Source organism: Eutrigla gurnardus (assembly GCF_963514095.1).
Source record: "Eutrigla gurnardus genome assembly, chromosome: 14".
Taxonomy (NCBI): domain Eukaryota; kingdom Metazoa; phylum Chordata; class Actinopteri; order Perciformes; family Triglidae; genus Eutrigla; species Eutrigla gurnardus.
Window position 1 is genome coordinate 4207804 of NC_139937.1, and position 22495 is coordinate 4230298.

General features: G+C 41.9%; 3 protein-coding genes across 3 annotated transcripts; 2 read left to right on the forward strand and 1 right to left on the reverse strand.

Moving 5' to 3' along the window:
* The first annotated feature begins 3512 nt into the window (after nt 1–3512).
* Nucleotides 3513–4851, forward strand: LOC311024489 (prostate-associated microseminoprotein-like). The gene is made up of 4 exons (XM_084026911.1): nt 3513–3654; nt 3745–3855; nt 4437–4545; nt 4617–4851. The coding sequence occupies exons 2-4, from the start codon at nt 3747–3749 to the stop codon at nt 4789–4791; spliced, it is 393 nt and encodes a 130-aa protein (XP_083883037.1). The 5' UTR covers nt 3513–3654; nt 3745–3746; the 3' UTR covers nt 4792–4851.
* Nucleotides 4852–5381: 530 nt separating this feature from the next.
* On the forward strand, nt 5382–15504 carry nbn (nibrin). Its single transcript, XM_084026237.1, has 17 exons — nt 5382–5525; nt 6200–6321; nt 6994–7121; nt 7236–7395; nt 7490–7593; nt 7698–7815; nt 8867–9057; nt 9184–9284; nt 9385–9517; nt 9621–9829; nt 11071–11239; nt 11420–12155; nt 12304–12393; nt 12707–12844; nt 13142–13255; nt 13339–13388; nt 14725–15504. The coding sequence occupies exons 1-17, from the start codon at nt 5495–5497 to the stop codon at nt 14756–14758; spliced, it is 2628 nt and encodes an 875-aa protein (XP_083882363.1). The 5' UTR covers nt 5382–5494; the 3' UTR covers nt 14759–15504.
* A 725-nt stretch (nt 15505–16229) lies between these two features.
* On the reverse strand, nt 16230–21801 carry osgin2 (oxidative stress induced growth inhibitor family member 2). The gene is made up of 6 exons (XM_084026239.1): nt 21699–21801; nt 19403–19495; nt 19107–19243; nt 18834–19025; nt 18626–18717; nt 16230–18538 (listed from the first exon to the last, which is right to left on the reverse strand). The coding sequence occupies exons 2-6, from the start codon at nt 19467–19469 to the stop codon at nt 17368–17370; spliced, it is 1659 nt and encodes a 552-aa protein (XP_083882365.1). The 5' UTR covers nt 19470–19495; nt 21699–21801; the 3' UTR covers nt 16230–17367.
* Nucleotides 21802–22495: the final 694 nt, after the last annotated feature.

Genomic DNA, 22495 nt, shown 5'->3' on the forward strand with positions numbered 1-22495 from the left:
CACAGGGTTGTATATATAAATGCTGTCCCACCGAGGACTAGCTCACACTCACAGATCATAGCTCACACACATTTGATAGTCAGTCGTGAGTCACTTCTTTTTTTCAAAGGGACCACAGTTTTTTCACCACTACAACCATTACTTTTTACCAAGAGTTGTACCGACACGACACGGGACGCTGAGTGTGGATACAGGGAGTTGGTAAGTATCCTCGTTGTTGTATTTGTGTGTGATGTTGACTTTGCCTCTACTGCTCTTGATTGTGCTGTCCACTGTCTCCCATCAATCCCCTCTCCTGAGGCCAGTAGTCACTGGTAGGCCATCGCACATGCCAGCAGGACCTTGGATGTGTGTGTGTGTGTGTGTGTGTGTGTATGTGTGTGTGTGACTCCCTCCCTCATAACTTTCCTCCGTCAGGTCCTTCTTGTGTTGGACTGGTTCTTCTGGTCTTCCTACATTATGCTTAACTTAATGCATTTGGTCTACATTCAGTCTGAAACAAACTGACTGACTGTGTGATGTTTCCAGTATTTATTTGCCGTTTCCTTATTTATTCTCACTGCATTCTCTCGCTTGTCTACAGCCTTTTCCAGTCCACTGAGGAGCTCTGACTGGCTAGAAGCTGTGTGATATGTTTGATATTCGGTTGTTCTTGTGCCACATTGTGTCAACTAAATATCAGACATATTCCTACAGACTCTAGCATTGACTTCTGACCCCGTGTTGCAACTCTGAGAAGAGAACCATGAAGTCCGATGTTCAGGTAAACGGTTTTGGATGGTTCACTTTGCAATCGGGATATTATCATCCATCGCTAAATATTCTAGAGTATTATTGTAATGTTTTCCTGTATTCCTTCAGTTAGTTTCATCCATTAATCTCTGTGAAGACAGTGTGAGAATATATTGTTAGTGTTGTAGTGCCTTAAATAAATGCAGAACAAGTAAAACATGAACAATTATTCATTCATTGTTGGAATTCTTTTGAAGTTCTCAATAAATAAAGTAAACAATAACGTCCCTGAATATCAAGTTTCACTGTTTATACACTCTTTCATTCTCCCTCAAACACACCCACATATACAATTATGGTTTGAAACATACTGACAGCTGAGCGATCGAGGTGTGTCAGCACATCCTGCTTCGTGAGCAAACAGACGGTTTTACCACCATACAGGTTATAATCATAACAATGATGAACTGATAACAGTCTTTGTCTTACTAGAGCAAAGAGAAGTCATTGTTTCACTCCCATTTTATTGTGTCTACCCTCTAAAGTCTCTTATTGAAACAACTCTGCCATTTGTATTTCCTGAACACCTCTCGAGGAGCCTTTTTTGTTTCTTGTTCTTTTTTTCCAGTAGTATGAGGATGTTTTTTTTAATATGATCTGTGATTTAATCCATGCAGGATATAAATAAAGCTTGATGGCACTTACATTGTCAGCAGTGATTCATTACTGTCTCCACATCTCTGATTCAAGCTCTGCTGCATCAGACATAGCAAGCTATACGCTTCAGATACTATGTTTGTACTTTAATTAACCGCAAATATGCTTTTGGGCCTTCGGCTAATGAAACGTCCAACCTCCTGGTCAAGGAATCCTTCAAAGGGCATTGTATTATGTAATGGTCTGATTTCCTAAGGAAGCGTAATAAATTACATCCTAATGTGCACAGACCTGTGGGAGCTGGAAAATCAGTGGCACTGATGTGAGAGATAATAAGCTTTTTAATCCAATGAGTTACCCTTTCAGTGTACCATAAAATTACAAATTCACAGAGCGACATTGTAAGGCGGTTGAAAGATCGTCTCGGGACAAACAGTACCAGTCAAAAGTTTGGACACACCATCTCATTCAGTGGTATTTCCTTTATTTCCATCGTTTCCTAAAGTGTAGATTGATGATGAATATATCTGACTTTGAAAGGAACACATATGGAATTATGTCGCAAAAAAGAATATCTTTTATATTTTAGATTCTTCAAAGTAGCCACCTTTTGCTTTGATGACAGCTTTGGACACTCTTGGCATTCTCTCAATCAGATTCACAAGGTCGTCACCTGGAACGGTTTTCCAACACTTTTAAGGAGCTCCCAGACGTGAAGCTGGAACGTGTTGGCTGCTTTGCCCTCACTCTGTGGTCCAACTCATCCCAAACCACCTCCATTGAGTTGAGGTCAGGTGATTGTGGAGGCCAGGTCATCTGACGCAGCCCTCCATCACTCTCATTCTTGGTCAAATAGCCCTTACATAACCTGGAAGTGTGTTTGGGGTCATTGTCCTGTTGAAAAACAAATGATGGTCCCACTAAGTGCAAACCAGATGAGATGGCATGTCGCTGCAGAATGCTGGTCAAAGTGGGCCTTGGAGTCATTAGCGGTTTCGGAGGCTGGTAACTTCTCCTCTGCAGCAGAGATAACTCTTAGTCGAGAGAGGGAAAATGTTGGGAGAATGTGTTTGTTGCATGGAGGCCTGGTCTGAGGGTATGACGCCATGTCTCAATGTCACATTAGAGGATGAAGCAGGTTTGCTTTTAAACCTGTGGCTGTTGAAGGACGGTTGTCAAAGCTGTGACCTTAATTTGGTGTCACTGCTGATAGACTGAGTAGTAAGCCTGAAATCTCTAAAAGTAAGAAACTGTGTGTGTGTCTGCGTGTGTGTGTGTGTGTGTGTGTGTGTGTGCGTGTGTGTGTGTGTGTGTGTGTGTGTGTGTGTGTGTGTGTGTGTGTGCCTGCGTCCACACAACAGTATGTTATCACAGAAGTCTGGGTGGTCTATTCAAACAACTAACAGCACAAAGACACTGAAACCCTCCTCCAACACAAAATAACATCCAATTTAACAGATAAATCATCAGCAGGGAAACAAGACTATGTAAATGTATTCCTCTCTGTAGGAAAATTAAACCTCTGTAAAACCACAATTTGCTTGACAACTCATTTCCGACGTGATATGAAATTGAATGAACTATTGATGTGCATCAGTTAATTTGATAGTCAGTTGTCAGAGAAATTATTTAATAATGATACAGATTCAACAAATGATTTGGCCTTTTTCAAATGAGCTTTTCGGCATTTTTTTCCCCACTGGATGTCTCAGTAAAATACACATGCGTCTGGATGTTGAGCAGGGGTCAAGGGGTCACACTGTGTAGGACAAAAGGCCACTGGCCGTTTGTCCTATGGATGGTGTCACCAGTGAGATCTACCGATAAGGTCAAATGGCACCCCCTGAGACAAATGTTATCTGAAAGCGTGCACACTGTATACTCTAGGGCAGTTCTCTGTGAAGCAGCACAAGAGGGAATGACGGACATTGTAATAATAATGCTTTTATGCACGTGTGTTTGTGTGTGTGTGTGCATACTGTATGTGCCCATGCAGATAGAAGGCAATTAATGAGTGGGGGTGGGCAAAGGGATGGGGGGTGGACAAATAGCAATGAAGAAAGTGGAGATAAAGATGTGCGGTATAAATATCTGAGCCCACAGGGAGAGAGAGCATCAGATCAAGAGTGGCACTGAAGACGAGACGGAGAGAGCCGAAAGGGAAGAAGAGCATAGAAAAACGAGAGAGTGAAAGCAAGAGGAGCTGAAAGAGAAGAAAGGGCTTTTTTTTAAAATATATATTACATAGTGGAAACTTTGAAATAGGTAAGACTGACAATCTGGAATTTCTCCCATTGGGTTATTATGTTTTGGGTGTATTTTTTATTTTTTACCCTGTTCCCTGCGACCTTTCAGAAATGGCAGACACAGCAGGAGGAGCGCTTTTGGCTTTACTGTTCTTGCTGAGTGCCAGTGTACCTTGTTTCTCTGCGTACAACAGCGGCGAGTGCTTCTTCAACACTAAAGGTGCAGTAATGTATGTGTGAGTGGACATAATGTTTTCTATAGGCTTGTTTTGTACATATGTCCAGATAGAAAATCATTTGATTATATTTTTGAGGTACTAATTTAATCATACTTCATACTGATTCTATATATTTCGAGTCATTGTACTTTTTACCCCACATTTATTGGACCGTTCTAATCACTATTACTTTGCACATTCAGGATTTGCCCAAACTGATCAAATACAATTCATATTTATATATTAAAAAACCATGCAATAAAGAAGTCAAGTAGTTCAGTATAAGTTAAGTGTTGGCATGTACTGAGAAAATTGCCATAAAATGCAGGTCCATTTGCCATTGGCTCGATCCAGATCTGCTGCATCAGTAATAATAGGCATAATAAAACTATAATATAATACGTATAATGATATAACAGTATATTAAAAGTATTCCTTATCATTTGTATTTGCTAAGAATAGTAATTGGGTTTGTCAATTTGTCAATTGTAATTGAGTATATTTTACACAGTATTTCTACTTTTCCCCAAGTAACTCCACTGTGTTCTACATCACAATAACTGATATTTTTTTGAATGTTCAGGGATCTGTGAGCACATGGGACAGATGTACGGGATCGGAGAGAGCTGGATAACCAGTGACTGTTACCAGTGTGTCTGCATGCAGCCTTTTGGAGTAGGATGCTGTGACCAGTGAGTTTATCATAAATCACAGCCAAAAGCTTTTCTGGATGCAGCGTATATAACTCTGATCTTCCCTACAGTGGATCTCAACCTGTGGACTATCCAGACTGGTGTGAGATCATCCGTAAACCCGACTCCTGTACGAGTGTTGCAGTGATGAGAGTCAATCACAAACTACCATGCCTCTGGGGACGAGGCCGTCTCAGACCGGTTTCAGGCCAGCCGTGGAAGTCTGACAATGATCCTTTATTTTGAGTTCAGCAATTAATGCAAAATAGCAATATAGCATTTTGTTGTGATAAATAACTAAATCTGCAAATAACTAGGGATTATCTGATGACTCTGTTTATGTGTCATTTCACATTTTTAAATCATGTTGTGAATGTTTGTTGTTGATGTCTTTATGGTTTCTGAATCATGTTTTAAAATTAAATAAAAATGTACTGTGTGTCTAGGCTGTGTCTAATTTCTGGTTTTGTCAAATGTATGTTATTTGTTATTTACCTATTTACTAAACATATTACTTGCTTGCTTTACTATTGAGCAATGCCATACAGAGTAAGGAATTGAAAAGCTCAAAAACAATATATATACAAGTACCTCAAAAGTACTTACTGGTAAGAAGCCAACAGTACTTGAGTAAATGTACTTTCCACCACTTTTTCTCATTTAAAATGATACTGTATTTCCTCTTGTAGAGCACACGTGATTGTTGAACAAGATTACTTACATATGATAGATTATTATAATGTGTCCTACATCCACTACCCTCTGGTGAATGAAGGTGCGAGACTTTAATTTTGAAAAGCGAGCAGTGGCGGCGCAGAGTTTGTACGTCACGATGGCGCGCCGAGTGAGTGTCCGCCTTGTTGATAAGTTGTAACTGGACTGTGAAGTGTTGCCTTATCTCTGATTCACTGGCGGTCTGAATATATGAAAGGCAACAAGAAGCAACAACATGTGGATACTGACACCGCTGGAACCTGGAGGTAACGTTGTCTGTCGACACTTTGACGCTAGCTTAGCACGCAGCTAGCTGGTTAAAGTTAGCTGTTAACGCTAAAGGTAGAAAACATTTGTTAGCCATGACGCACATCCATTCAAACACGTATCATTTTATGTAGGCCCGGAAGTTGTGAGCGAGTTTTCGGTATACGACACACACACACACACACACACACACACACACACACACACACACACACACACGCACACACACACGCACGCACGCACACACACACACGCACGCACGCACGCACGCACACACACACACACACACACACACAATGTTAAAACATTCAATTTCCATAACAAAAGTCTTATCATATGATACAACATTCTCTGTCTCAGCTGCCATGCATTTTCTATGAATCTATGTTGCTAAGATTTTTTTTAAAGCCCTCATCATTAAAGAGCCAACTCATCATACTACTTTCAGACAAACAAAGCATGCAAATGCAGATCAGATAAATCTTCTGCCCAAATACAAGTCAGCCTGCCCAGTATTAGCATGAATGATCAGGTAAAAAAATTCAAATGCACTGAAGTTAATATTCTTTTTCAACTTGTCACATAAATAGGTGAGTTTGTAAAACCACAGTTAGGTGGTCTGTCTGTGATTTTCACATTAGATGGTTCATAACATGCCTCCTGTCACTCACAGGTGAGACCCACTATCTCGTCACCAGGAAAGAGTATGTGGTGGGGCGCAAGAACTGTGACATCGTCCTACCCAACGACCAGTCTATCAGCAGGGCTCACGCTCACCTCACTGCTACTGACCAGGTGGGAGAAAGTAATGATGTGCAGTTTAAATGTCATTGTTTAATGGACTGAATGTGTTCAGCAGAATCTGCTGTGCAATTCACAGAAACTTTTTACTGAGCCCATCATATGTACGATATCATGCATGAGGAAATCCTGCACCCAAGTCACACATATTAAAGAGAACAACAAATCAAAGTTACTTCTCGTATACTCAGTATGCAGCACAGTATTGACCATGCGGGTGTGTGCGATGACGATTAGCTTGCAAATACACGTGTCACAGTGCAGAGAGTTTGTATAGTAGATAGTTTAATATTAGTTATTGATTAAATATTTACAGGATTGGCAAGATAATGATTTAACCATATCACCCAACATGTTCCAACTAGATTATTTATTTTGGTGTGGTGGCACTTCTGCACAGAAGGTGGTGCTATGGCACCATAGAAAATGGACAAATGCTGATCCTGTATATGCAATTTTGTGGGGAATCATTTTCTCTGCACTACCACAATGCCCTTAACCTTGTTGGAACATTAAAACCAACCCTTCTAACATATATATTTCTTTTTATCTGTATTTATCTGAATTCTCTGTGTTTTTCTGTATTTGTGTTTGTGCATTTTTTTTTTTTTTTTTTTTTAACTGTTGGACAATTTCATGATTTGCGATTATGAATTGTATTCCTAGACCCTGACTCTAAAGGACACTTCCAAGTATGGTTCATTTGTCAACAGCCAGCGCTTGACAGAGAACACACCAGTGAACCTGATGTCAGGAGACAATGTCACTTTTGGGGTTTTCCACAGCAAATTTAGGTAAATACTCACACCTAGTTTTATTTTCCCCAGACTCAGGACATGCTCAATCCAATTTAAAATTAATTTCATGTTGCATTTTGATTGTCCGTCATCATCACTTCTTCATCTCAGTGTGGGCCATCAGAAATCAGTGGTGTGTTCCTCATGTTTGGACAATGATGGCAAGGCGTCGCTCTCCCAGGCCCTGTTGGTTTTGGGTGGAAAGCTGGTCAACACCTGGACTCAGGACTGCACCCATTTGGCCATGCCCACTGCTAAAGTCACCATCAAGGTCAGGACCAGTCTTTGGATTCTCATTAGGTGGTTAAACGTGACGTGTTTGTCCCTGAGCATATGTTTGATGTGCTTCTTGTTTTCCTAATTAGACTATTTCTGCTCTGCTATGCTGTCGTCCCATCGTGAAGCCAGAGTTCTTTTCAGAGCTCAGCAGGGCCGTCCAGCAGAAATTACCCCCTCCTAAACCTGAGAGGTACAACACAATCCCTCCTTATGTATGCACATTGAGGATGAACTGAACATCAGAGGCCAGACTGAACCAAGCATTGTTTTGCTATCTCTGCCGTTGTTTTTAAGGTTCATCCCTGAGATCGATGAGCCCAGCTTGAGTAAAGAGGATGTTAACCTTGGAGCGATTCCAGTTCGCAAACAGCTTTTCACCGGAAAGACCTTCATATTCCTCAGTGCCAAACAAGTAGGTCTACTCCCTTCTTTGTGACGACCTGTTGTTGTTTTCGTGCTGTGCAAACTACGAGGTCACAGAATAGCAGGGTTTCAGGTGATCGGTTATAATTGCAGTCATCCTCCTCAGTTATTAAAGGATAACAAAACACACACAGGAGTTATAGAAATGAACACTTGTTATTGGCTGTACTGTATATCGGCCTATTACCCTGCTTAGTTTTCTGTCATTAGCTTCAGAATGGATGGAAAGTCAAATGAACTTTTCAGTGTCTTGTTTATCAGCTGAACATCAGTTGCCAGGCAGCCGGCAGACCAAAGATCCTCTGGGAGACTTGCTGCTCCAGAGAGCCTGCTTCTTACAAGAGCTGCAACTAATGATTATTTTCACTTTTGATAAGATATTATCTAGATGAATTATTTTCTTATTTTTGTCTAAATGTGTCTGCTACCTGTGCCATGTACCTGCACCGTTTAGTTATCCATTTGATATGAAGGAACGCAGATGCATCTTTGGCTTCATCTAAACTGTACGCTTGCAGGTTTAGAATAACCACAGCTATGAATCATACAGGATGGAAATCCTGCAGCTGAGGTGAGGTGCACCAGAGGTCATGCCGGTTATGAAACCAGAAACCTATCTTGACACAACCATATGAAGTCTGTTATCTTATGGATGTTTGTAAACTGTGTTTGTTAACCCCCATCACTCCACCGAGAGGGTGTCGTTTTTTTATCTGGGGCAAATTTGGGTTGTGCCCGACACAGATAAGGAATCAGCTGAAATGCATATTGTAGTTGACTATTATCAGATTATGATTAGAGTGACTGTCTGCATTTTCCAAGCTTGAAGTTGCTAGTGAACATGAGTACGACAGCATTATAGAATCTCATCTGGAAGAAATGCTTTTACAATAACTCAATTATTCATGGCCACTCAAAGGTTGGAGCCTTCAATCAGACTAACATTTTATGAGAATTGTATTGTCAGTAAACTCACTCCTGCGTCACTGATCTGCTGTCAACAATCACGGTTCTGTAATGCTCTGCTATGTTGTCTGCAGTTTAAGCGCCTGAGTGCAGCAGTGAGTTTTGGAGGTGGCAGGAGCCAGCTGCTGGAGGTGGGCTCATTGCCCCGGGACCTGCTGGAGTCTCCACAGAGCTGCGTGGTTGATTTTACCACAGGCAGCACCCAAACTCTGCTTCCTTCCTCTGCCACAGAGTGGTCAAACTCCGTCAACAGCATTGTTCAAAGGTTTGCACAAACTATTTTTTTTTTCTGGAGAAAAAAGTGTATTAAAAGTGTATTTTGGCAATTTATTTGTCACAGCAATAATTTGTGGACACTTTAAAACTCATTCGGCTTTTTCCACGGACACAGAAAAGGCCTCAGAATCATCATAGAGTCTGAAATTGGTTTGGCTGCCATCTATGCTTCCTGTGACAAGTACTGCAATCCATCCAGTCTAACAACGGACTCAGGTGGGTGACCACACAGAATAGTACCTTCTGCTGTCTTTTATTGTTTTTAGATTTAAAAAAAAAAAAATTCTCATTGTTTCTCTCTTTGTTTGCGTTTTAGAGTCAAAACTAAAGGTGGAACCCAGAATCCCGAGTGCTTCGCTGTCACAGAGCGTGGCGGTGGATGAGACTGTGTTGCCTGCAGCATCTCAGAACATCACAGCTTATGCACTTAACACCGAGCCATCACTAGGGTACCGCCGAGCGCTGGCACACATGCATCTGTTATGTGTTAAAGTTGACTTCTTCTGATTGATCTAGGAAGCCTGTCTGACGTGTGTAATTGTACTTCATCAGGACGGAGCTCTGTGAGGGTACAGGGGTGATGGCGGTTGGTGAGACTCCTGAGAAGAAGCAAACCCTGAACGACAGTCAGCTCTGTGGAACCAAACCCGGAGCTCAGAAGGAAACCACTCAGAGCATCGTGGCCGATACAGTGAGGTCATCACTCAACACTGTAGAGAACACAGACTCGCAGAGGAAGAAGCCTGAGTCTAAATGGACAGGTGGATGCACCCATCTAACTTTTTATCTCTTGATAATGATGTCCTATGGCTGACGCCTTGAGATATACAGATACCAGACCAATATGAGTGCACTCTTTCTTTTTTGTTTTCAAATCTTTGTCAAAGAAATTTTCCTCAGCAACATAATAAAGAGCTTTACTGTATAAACATATCATTTCTTAATTGTAATTGATTAAAGTAAGTAGGGTTGTCACAAGAACCGATACTTCGGTACCAATTCGATGCCGACACGAAAAAAATAATTCGATACTTGCTTTTTTCTGGTAACGTCAGAACCGAATATACAACTTTTCACTCGGCGAGCCGTGTCAATTCTTGGCGGAACTGACGGGGGCAGTATACGCGTGTGAGCAGCACAGAGCAGTAAGCGGCGCTGAAGAAGAAAACTTGCCGTCTTCGAAAAAAATGGCTTCAGCAGGTGGGCGCGAAAGCACAACACGTCGGCTCGTCGACAAGACAGGTGCGAAGAGTCGCGTGTGGAATATAATATAATATTATAAATAAATATTATAATAATATAATATTTGCATTCGAGGCGGATGAATCCTGAGCAATTCTTGATTCAAACAAGCTGACATGCAAAAAGTGCGTCAGATGTTTTCAGACCAAAGGAGGAAGCACGTCAAACCTGGCTATAGGCCACTGCTGTTCTTTTTTTAATGTAAAATAGTTGACTATTGTTATGACCATATTTATAAGCACAGTATTGTTTGTTTTTATACTGGATAGGTCTGTTGGCAGCTGGTACTGCAATTTAAATTCGGTGCAAAAAGATCTTAAAGCACAGTGGTGTTAAATACTTGACAGTTTGAAGCAGTTTTCAATAAATTAGTGAATTTAAAAGTACATGGGTCCTGTTGTTTTTTTTTTTTTAATTGTGGTATCGAATTAGTATCGAGAATCGTGGAAATTCACAGGTATTGGTATCGACTACTGAAATTCTGGTATCGTGACAACCCTAAAAGTAAGGCACTTGAACAACAGACCTTACCTTAGAGATCCTCCTCCATTGTAATATATTTTGGCTGTAATACATTTCAGTTAAATTGTTTATTGTGGTGTTGGCTTCATTTGCTAGCTTTGTTTGTGTTCTGAAGTGTATTCAGGAGCGGCCTAGTGAAAAGAATCGTAACATCAGAGATGTTGCTAATAAGGCTCTTATGGTAGGAACATCAGCTGAATGCTTTAATGCTGTAACCAATCAATCCATGTCTTTGCAGTTGCAGCTGCAGGCAGTAGTGGCGTCAGGCCCTCCCTTCCCAGGACGGATAGTGGCAGGAAGACATTCCTACAGAAGCAATCTCCTCAGAAACCAAAACCCCCTGCACAAGTTTCCCCACAGAAACAGTCGACTCTGACAAATTTCTTTCAAACGGTCAACAAGAAAAGGTAACACTGCTCTTCAAAACGGGAAGAGGACCATATCAGTGTTTTTGCATGTTGGTAGTAACATAGTGTACTAACTGTACAATTGATTAACACAATGACAATATACACACCTTTTGAGTGGCAACAATGTAAGCTGAATGTCTATTGTTACCCTTCTCTTTGTTTCATCCCGTCATCAAGGCCTTTGGAGGACGAGCTGTTCACTGTCGTGTCGGAGCCGAAGCGGCCTGCACTGGAGTCAAACGTCAGCATACAGGCACCAAACACTGCAGCCACATTGAAAGAAACCTCCTCACGTTCAGACAGAGTCCCTGCAGCAACATCCCAGACCTCACTGGGGTCAGCAGCTGACCTTTTTGTTGGACGGTCAGAGGCAGACAAAGTCTCCCGCACTGTCAAGGAGGAGCCGCGGTGTAGAAAGAGGAAGGAGATGGAAGAAGATATAAAGATGGATGAACTTGAGTCTCTTATGTCTGAGGATATGGACTTCAAGGAGGAGCCACGGTGTAGAAAGAGGAAGGAGATGGAAGGAGAGATGAAGATGGATGAACTTGAGTCTATAATGTCTGAGGATATGGACTTCTTTGATGAGCAACCATCGAGAAATCAAGGCCAGCAAGCACAGCTAATTATGCACAGTTCAACCGAACTGAAACAAGGTTTAAATACTGTGGAGGCTTCGTCTTCAAGCAAGAGACAACGTCTCCACCTTGAAGAAAATGCAAAGAACCAGAGACCACAGGATGGCCATGAAAGAGAAAAGACTCAAAAATGTGACCGGCACGTTGTCCCAGAGAAGGTGCTTCTTCCTTTAGAAAACAAGAAAACGAAGTCCAGCAAACCTGCCAAGGGGTCATCTGTCATTACAGGTCAAGACATACAGCCTTTTGAAGAAGATGAGGCTTCTTTCATTGAGGTGAGGATTTACCGTCACTGTTCTTTTGTTCACCCAGTAAAGAAATGAAAATGTAAACTGTCTCAGAACATATTGCTTCATTTCTCAGTTTTAAAGCCAACTTTATTTCACTATTATCACACATTTATCATCCTTATTATTCCTGCAGGATTCAGAACTACTCAAAGTAGATATTTGCCAGCCTAAAGAAGAGAATAAGACCCCCCTGAAACCTGTTACAATCAAACAGGAGGTCCAAGTAAGTTTGTACCGTTGTTGTGAGTTTGCTCTCTCTTCCTCATTTTGATGCCTTATTTTCTAGATACATTTATATGTCAAAATGAGACTTTCCATGTTTCTATTATTCTAAAGCCCGGGACATATGCGGAGCATTTCACACATCAACACACATTACAAAAAAAGCACATCACCCAACTATTGTTATCTGATTATTCATTTGTTGGTCAGCTACATGGCTTTGAGAACCATTCAGTCTGAACTGCAAGAAACCAAAAATTGTAAAATATTAACTGTCCATCAGACAAACATTGACTTATTAATCTTGTTTTCAGGAGTCAAAGATCAATGAAGACCTTCCTAAAAAGCTGCTGCTAGTGGAGTTTAGATCTCTAACTGTCGCTGCCCCCCAAACCAAACCACAGAGGCTGCAGAGCAACAGCTCCACAAAGAACTTCAAATGTTTCCGGAAGGTCAGATTATGATGCAATTTACACAAAAGAAACCCACTGTAAACTGAAATATAGAGCACAGGATTTGGGAGCATTTTGCTGTGAGGACTTAATGATTTAAGTTTCTATATAACCTGTTTTAAAAGAAAGAATAAATGCATATAGACAGATACATACAGTACAGTAAAAACTCTAATGACACCCATAGACTCTATGATCTCATCACAAAGCACAAAAAATGAATTCCAAGAAAGTTTGTCTCATGCAAAGAGTAATTTTTTCTTTTTTCATATAAATGCACTTATGTGCATGTGACAGATCCGTGTGCCGGGTGCAGGGGACTCACCCGACATCATTGGAGGATCTGACCTCCTGGTTCACAACAGGGGCAAAAACTCTGATCTGGATGAATGGCTGAAAGATGTAGCTGAGGTACTATCGTCACTCTGCCTCTCTTATCTGTCTGTGATCCGTCTGAGCCTCACATTCATGATTTGAGCATGTGTTTGTTGTAGGACCAGCGTCGGAGCAGACGGGATGAGAGTGTTGGAGATGACCTCTTTAGGTGAGAAACTGAATTTAATTTTCTGTAAGATGTGTGGCAGCTTTGTTCCCCCTGAACTTAGTCGCCCTAAAGCCCCTTGTAAGCTTTCTAGTATGGGAAAAACAGCTTTGAAAAAGATACAACCCTCAGCATGACTTAATAATATAATGATAACATTAAAAGAAAGCTTGTGAATAGAAAGTTTTGAAGAAATTTTCAAAAATAATAAAACTATGTATAAAAATAATAAAAAGTCTTATTTTCACCCCCTACACCAATAATCTGTAGTCAAAGAAAGAAAAATATCTGTAAATTGAATTCCAAATAGCAAATGTCATTCAACAGCATAAAGTCTTCACTCAGGTCACAATGTGTGTGTTATCTGGTATGCATTGTGTAAAATACAAAAGAAGAAATCATATTGTGGATTTAACTGAGGAAGTATCTACAGTTGATGTTCATGTTATCCTGCGACTTTTCTATAATGTTCCCCTTTTTGTTTGGCCAGGCAGGTATAAATGTTTCTCCTGTATCTCTCTTTCTGATTTACACCTCGTGAGAGGCTAGAAAGAGCTACGTTTGCCCCTGTTGACCAAGTGGTGTGTTTCTCCTGGACATTGACATTAGGGTAGAACCCGAAATTAACATGATGTCCCTTGTAATAGACGAGCTTGGTTCCAGTTAATATGCTAATCAAGATAAAATTAAGATTCTGTCTTTATAGCCTCCGTCATTATAATCGGGTGCAGACGTTATATAATTGACTGAGAATTATGAATGTGGGGCCACTGTAGCTTCAGTTTAACCAATCAGAACATAGGATTTCTTTCGTCACAGTGGTTGCCAGGGCAACAGAGGTGATGTAAGCTGGTGCTGCTGCTGTCTCTACCATGTTTTCTTTGACTAAGCAGAAAAGAGTGTGTGTGTGTGTGTGTGTGTGTGTGTGTGTGTGTGTGTGTGTGTGTGTGTGTGTGTGTGTGTGTGTGTGTGTGTGTGTGTGTGTGTGTGTGTGTGTGTGTGTGTGTGTGTGTGAGTGTGAGTGTGAGCTGTTTGATCACTGATTCATGCTCAGTCAGTCATGCGTATCCGGGGAACAGACTCTGCTGCTAAGAAAACAATCCGGTATTTTTTTGGTAGGTCTAAACGATGTTTCCAGACGCGGTTTATAGGAAGCATGTTTGCTTTAAAGCTGTTCAAACAACTGTCCTCATTTTACAGCGCTTAATTTAGGCTGTTTTTATTGTTTGCTCCAAATGCCTCTATTGACATTGAGGAATGATCCATGAGGAATGTTAAAAGCCTATTCTGACATGGAAGGACCTATGAGATGAAATCTATTCTGTTTGTGTGTCTTTAGGTACAACCCCACCAAACTAACCAGGAGAAGATGAAATACCTTCATCTTAAAGTCCTACAGGCACAGGGTGTATGTCCAACTCTATCAACACCGTATAAAAAAAACTCCAGAGATAATTGTATCGATAACTCCTGATGTCTGCATTTCAACTATAACTGTTTCATAACTGCTGAAATGATCGAAAATCTCTGTCAGTGTTTTGTATTATTGTTCCTCCTGTTCTATCTAGAAATGTCTGTAATTAGGCCACTGACGGCAAGCAATGTAATAACAGAGTCTCGTGTTCAGGGTTTTTTTTATTTGTCAATAATAATAAAAAAAAAAATGCGCCATACAAAACATGAAAAACTCTTCAGTTTCAGGTACAAGAGAGCATTATAACTCTTAATGCTGAAAGCAGCTATTCCTTCGTTTTTTAAGTTAAGACCAAATGTCCTGGTTTTAGCTGGAAACTTAAGAGATATTCAAGTTGTTGTTTCTTAAAGAATCTCCGATGAGCCTACAGGCACTTTTACAGATCTGAAACTGTTCGGATAGGTCGTTGTCATGCCAAAACATTTATGGACCTTACTTAAAGCCCACCTGTCTCTTCATATTCAAGGCCAGTGCCACGTATTGTTGGCAGAGTTGAGAGTGGACTCAGCAGTCGGCATGAATTGTGGAGTAACAAAATGGGCAGCAAAGAACCAAAGGAGACTGACCTTAAGCATCAGTTCTCTAAATTTCAATGTGATTATTTTTTACTTATTATTTTGTGATTAAAGCAAATTTTCAGCTGGGTACTAGCAAATTGCTCCCTAAAATCCAATTGAAATCTGTACTAAATAGGAAATTGATGGACACACAATAAACCTGTTGGTGCTTCATTAAGAAGGCAGATTGCTCTTGGAGTTAAAAGTGGTGGACTGTAATGTCTGCCCTCGACCATAATAAGAGTCATCTCCACTTTTGAGTCACCCAGTCTCTGCAGCAGATAAATGTACCCTTCCCACACTTTTCTGTCTTCTGCTAACAGCAGCTGCTGCTAGGCAATGGTTCATGCCTGCATGCAGATGTTTAAGATTCATATCAAAACAATATTCAGAAATCAGTGGAAAAAAAGCAAAGGAATAATTTAGCTGCAATTCAATATTTAACACAACATTTTCGCTAGTTAAAACTGTTATATTTCCAAAACGTATACAGGAATGTGTTAGAAACTATCTTTGTTAGTTGAAAATATAATGTGACTACAGTAATGTGTTATTTTAGTAATTAATTTCCCTCCCAACACTGACTCTGACTACATAAATGTATTGAATAGGGCAGAAGAAGAAAAAAATGCCCTACACAGGGTTCAAAGTGTTGCAATAAACAAACTAGAGCTGTGTGGTGTTGTAATTGTTGCGTTTAGTTAAATGGATTCCAAAGGCAAGAATTGTGTCACTTTTTCTAGATATTCCAGTCATGAAGTATACGGCAATTATTAAATAATAGGACCATACTGGCGTTTCTTGTTTTATCCCATTTTCTAATCATTATGTTATTGCTAAAGAACCCTCTCAGTGTCATTATTTTGTCTAAATGTATAATTGTGAGGTAACACAATTTTAAGCATGGGCTCATTTACTGAGAAGTTTCCATGTCTCACAATTGAAAGTTGGCTGCCAAATGGGAGAACATTCACAATCTTTCAAAGACCTTTTCAAAGATTGTGTTTTTAGTCTTTATTTTAAACTACCAGAATGTTCACTGTTATCTATATGAAGATGTTCATACTGTGTGGAAACTAAAAATATAATAATAATTATAATAATAAAACACCAGGACGATTGTTTAATGACAATATCCTTTGGCAGGATACTTGAATCCAAACAGTAAAAGTGGCAATGGGTATCCAAGAATACATTCAGATCTGCAAGGTAAATTATTTGCATAGAAAGCCTTTCAGTAGCACTATAACAGTTCAGATTTAGTAGACTTTTCTCACTTTTTTTTAGGTATATGGCTCCAAATACTTTACAATAGCAGCTTAACAAAGAATCCTCTGAAGTTTAAAAAAAAATGGTAGGCTCAGAATAATCAGGAACATGAAGATTGCTTATCTGTGAACTTGTTGGGTTACACATTCTGAGATCAATCTTGTGTGCATCCACTATTGCAAACACTCACCACTTATCTTAGATTTAAGATGAATGTTACTTTGTAAGCAGGGCCAAACTTTGCTCTGCGACTGTCCCGACTGTCCGCCACCTACACAACTATGCGTTGCATGGAGAATAAGCAGTGGCCTCTACTTTTAACTGCTGCTAGTAAAGGGATTGAAAGACACATGGTGAACAAATAAATAACCCTGATGAAAATAAGGTCCCATTCAGTTGTGAGGTTACAGATTGACTAGAAAACATCAGCACATGGCAGCTTGGACTTCTGGGGACTTCTTATGAAGTAAGACAAGACTCTTGAAATCTGTCTTGTTTCTTTAGAAACGAATTAGTGTACATCCATTGTCATTTTGGTCTCAGAAAGTTGTAAAAAATGCCTCAGCTTTGATGTGAGACATCACTGCCTAAATGATTTAAAAATATTAACTTATCAGTTGGTAAGAGTGCTTGAAATCTGTGCCCTTCGTCCAACATGTACTGCTCTTTTCCCCTCTTGTTTTCAAATGAAGTTATTCCCTCCATTGCTGATGAGCTTCCCTTTCTTCTTGAGTCTCTTCAGCAGACATGAGGCGATGCCTAAAGCGCCACCCTTCAAAAAGCGTACAAAGTTGTCTCCCACCAACGGGCCCATGGCAAACAGACCTGGCTCCTTTGTACACTCAAAAGTGTAGGGGTGGATGTCAATTGGGTTCTGCGTGCAGGAGATGGGTTTCGTTGGATCCTGACCCAGGTACTGGCCTTGCCCCTTCAAGAAAAACAAGTTTGGGTTGGTCCCTATCAACACTAGGGCCATGGAGATCTTGAATGCCTTGAGAGAGTTATTCCCCTGCAGCAAACACTTCATGTCAGACTGGAAGGAGACCACGCAGTGTTCAGGGAAACTGGTGTAGTCAGGAAACAGGCTGACACTGGCATTACCAGCCGCAAGTTGGGGCTTTGGGCACATCTTGGCACATACTGAAGAGGCAATACTTACTGCCTGGGGTCTGTTTGAAGCGGAGCAGGGAGCCACGTTTGCGTATGTCTGAGAGCACATCATGTTGTAGACTTTGTGGTACTCTGGGTACAAGGTCTTGGGCAGCTGTTTGAAGATGAGATCTGGGTCATCTACGCTCTTACGAAAGACATGCAGCACTCTGATGTTGCTGTTACAGGCACACAGAACTGCATCTGCAGCACTTAAACCAGCACCTACAATTAAAACCGGATCAGAGTTCATATCCAGTTTTCTTCGGCTAACGGCCAAACCCAGGTCTGAGATGCTGTGAAATACAAATGGTAGGTCCTCCCCCTCTGCACCTAATCGAACCGGCGAATCTGACGCACCGGTGGCCAGAACTACGTTCTCAGCAAACAGAGAGAATGGGACATGAGTGTCGTTTTGCACCTGTTGGTATCCCCTTACTTCCCAGAGAGCCCCCCCTCCTCCATTGTTTAGACACTCAACTCCATTTCCCTCAAAGCCTTCTTTTCCACCATCTCCCACCCCTCCATCTCCTTGAACACTGTGTCCATTTTCCAGACCTTCCCCCTCGTGCCCCCGGCAGAGTTTCTGGACAGAGGTCACATAGGTGTTGTCAACAAAATTCTTCTGAAGGCCCTTTAGCTTCACATAGTTACGGTAATAGGATGAGATCTCCTCTGGGGTGGCTCTGTCACTGGTTACGTCCCTAGAGAGAAGAGACAGATGATGAGGAATATAGTAGCACAGATTTAATGACTGTAGCCATTTCTTTGCTATCAACCTCTCTCAGTACCTGCGTTTCCCATTGGTCAAGTCCCTGTAGTTAACCCCGGGAAGCTCCATCCAAATGCCAAGACTAATAGTGAGCATTGAGCCTTCCATTGCCTAAGGGAAGAAGAGAGGGTAGGGAAAATGCAAGGTCAGAGAACAAAACGATTGACTAGGGGGGAAAAGGTGAATAGTTACAACAGTGTGGCAGCAGACTAAACCTCCTAACTTACATGCCAAGCACCTCCAGGCGTTGCCCTCCCCAGCACCAGATGTGGGATGTGTTGCTGCTTGTCCCTCCTCCACTGAAGGACAGGGGGGAACTCATAGCCAAAGTCAGCGTTGGGGTGCAGAAGTGTGTCAAAAAGAACAGCGACAGGGTTCCTTGACCTCCCCTCTAGACCTTCACTCAAATATTCTAGATCCTGCAAGAGACAAACCCCTTCATGACACTTGAGTGACTGTCATTAAATCTGCATGTGCAAGGAATTTGTAGGTGAGTTTACCTGTTCAGTGATGGATAGCTGGTTGGTCTCCTGCAGTTTCCTGTATAGTATTGGATTTGGGTGGACAGTTGCTGTATCTAGGTAGGGCTTGTGTCCACTCAGTAGGTAAGATAGACAAATGCCTGATGGGCCATTGCCTAAAAATAGACCCCAGTTTGAGGATTAGCATCACAAAGGAGCACACAAGTTAGATTTAGAAAGATGCTCTTAAGATTGTATGTGTGAAGGATTTGGGCCAAGTTTGAGTAACTATGTGAAACCATTAAAGATCAAGAGGTTAAGAGCAAAATGTTTACCTATGATGACCACGGGGACAGTGGGTGGGTGCTCTTGTGGTAAAGTGGTCTCTTCCAGAAGAGGCATGGCTGCAGCCTGGGCCAGAGCCGGCACTGAGGAGGAATGATAGAAATGAGAAGAAAGTTCCAGAAAGTCTGTAGCTGTCCATTTGATACTCCACTAAAAGCAGCAGGCGGTCTGTGCTCTGTCCCCCCTGCTTCCATGTGTCTGAGTCAGATTATTTGTACAGGTTCAAACTGGCTCGCTGTCTTTGTGTCTGCCAATGTTGTTGTTGTCTCATGTTAGCTTAGATCCTGTCTCCATCCACCATCATGGCTGACTCTCTCACACAAACACACACACACTGAACGGGGTAAGAAGCGTTCTTCATCCTGTTATTGTGCTTCCACACACAGCCACGGCCCTCCCTGTCTGTCTGGGGCTTCACACACGTGGAAACACCCCGCCACAACACAGCGTGCCCCCAGCTTTTTTCTTTGCCGCCCCGCCAACGTCCACACCCCCCCCCGTTCTATCAAACATGGCCCGCGGCGAGGCTAGCCTCGGTAAACCCCAGCGCCGCTTCCCAAACAAAAGGGAGTTCTAATCAGATTTATGTAGGCTTGAGTCTGTTGTGAAACGTTGCCGTTGCCGCATGTGTAGTGTGTGTTTGTGTTATGCCACAGTGCCATTGTGTGCCCGCCGGGCAGCAAATTCCCCCTGATCACTGGGCCCTAATCCCACTGGGCCTGTTTATGTCTTTACCGCCCCTTTCAACAGTAACAGGGTGAGAATGTGGTCCTGGCATGTGGACAGAGCTCCTCCTCTCATAGCCACCCACCGCCGCCACCACGCACACACTCGCACACACTCCCGCCAAAACATTACCCACCAGCCACAGCAAACAGTGCCCACTTGCCCCAGTTTCATACTTCAACCAAAACACTGCCCACACTGCCATTGTCTTACATGCCTGCTGCCAATAACCCCCCCTGTCTGACCTGTGTCTGTTACCGGTTGTCTTTGGTCGTTGGCTTGTTTACCCTTTTCACTGAAAGCAGTGGGATTTCACACATTGCCTGACCTGTTTGGAGAATTTACTGCCCCCATTGGTAGACTGATACTGGTATTTTTTTGCCGCTGGTCAATTCATGTTTACAGTCATAACAGTTTTATGTTTTCACTGAAATAAGTTTGTACCCAAATTAAATACAAATCTTCTTTTAATTGGATTTCAGTAGATGTCATCTAATGCACAATAACGTATTCTAATTTGATATTAGACTGGTCTTTGACAAAATGTTCCACCGTTAAACAGCATGTATCATAAAACAATGATTTAGAGATGATTTAATTGCACAGCAGAAGTGTCGATTTACATGCAGTGCTTCTCAATAAACCATAGTAGGATTATTATAGTAGGATTATTCTGTAATTTACTGTTTTTGCATTAAGTGACTTTATGTTGCATCATATTGTTTCACAGTATCATTTTATATTTTTGAGAAAATGGGAATAGATGCAGAAGAAAACAATGAGCATAGGCTATATCTGTGTATTATTAGTATTTTACATTTAATGAAATCGTTCATGCTAAAGTAAAACACAGACCATCCAATCTGCTTTACCTGGGAAGAAACCCAACACATCCACAGGTAAAATGCGACATTTATAGAAATATTGCCATGATTGTTGTTAGGTTTTTGTGAGTTTGTTTAAACTGGCTTCCTTCCTTTCATGCGCCTATATGCGCGCGTTGTGCAGCATGGAGAGGACGGACCATACTTTTCTAGAACATAGTGTCCGGGGTATTGTGGGGGAGCCTATACCATAATACCTACCTAGTATATGCAGAACAAATGCAGCTAAACGAGTGTGGCCAATGTAATTCTGTTGTTAGTTTAGAAACCATGATTGGAAATATAGGCTTTGTTTGAAAGGTGCGTCTGATTTTCCGCAGGCCACAGCTACAGCTTCACCTTCCCAACTTGCGCTAATCTGCACGCAGCAGCCTGCAAGGTTAGTTACAAAACGTGGTCCTCTCCAAATCATCGCGAGATAGTGTATATATATACAGTTTATATAGTAGGATACACGTGTGCAGTACAAGCTGCTGGAGAAGCTGGATGATGTAGCAGTCACGCATCATCCTCACGGGCTGAACCTCCCACTATACACGCTGCCGACTCCGAGCAGCGGTCCTTGCAGCATCCCAGATGTCACAAGGAGCACATGCGACATGCGGCTGTGTCACCGTCACTGCGGAATTTAGGTCAAACGCATCCGCTCAGCTCGACCGAGAACACGCTCTCTTACCGCGCTGTGATGTCTCTCTGTCCCAGTCGCGTCCTGCTATCACCACCCACGGCTACCGTTGTATAAATAGGCAGACACCGGTGGGAGGACCAGACCGGGCTCTTTCTGAGATAATAAGCCAAGCCTCTCTCTCTCTCTCTCTCTCTCTCTCTCTCTCTCTCTCTCTCTCTCTCTCTCTCTCACCCACTCACTCACTCACTCTCTCACTCTCTCACTCTCTCACTCACTCACTCACTCACACACACACACACACACACACACACACACACACACACACACACACTCACTCACACACACACACACACACACACACACACACACACACACACACACACACACACACACACACAAACACACACTTACCTCCGTGCAGTTAAATCCGCGCAGACCTGGGTTATTCAGGTCTGACCCGCCTGTAATGTCACCCTGAGAGGTAGATCCGTGTCTTGGTTTGTGTGTGTGTGTGTGTGTGTGTGTGAGAGAGAGAGAGAGAGAGAGAGAGAACGAGAACGGGTCCTGCGTTTGTTTTTTTGTCGTCACACGCGCATCTTTGCACCGGCAGGCGCGCGCGCGTCCTCGGAGAAAGACGGGAGATGGGAGCATCTCTCAGCATCATTAAATGTTGTATTATGTAGACATGAACTGGCCAGATCTCAGTTATGTTCAGCTTTGTCGACACATTATGTTCTCAGGAGACTTTGACTCTTGAGGCTAAAGCTGAAACATGTCCTGCTGAAGAAATTGCAATGGGTTCAACGTCTGAAGAGCATAAAGATGCTCACTTAACTTTTCCTAAG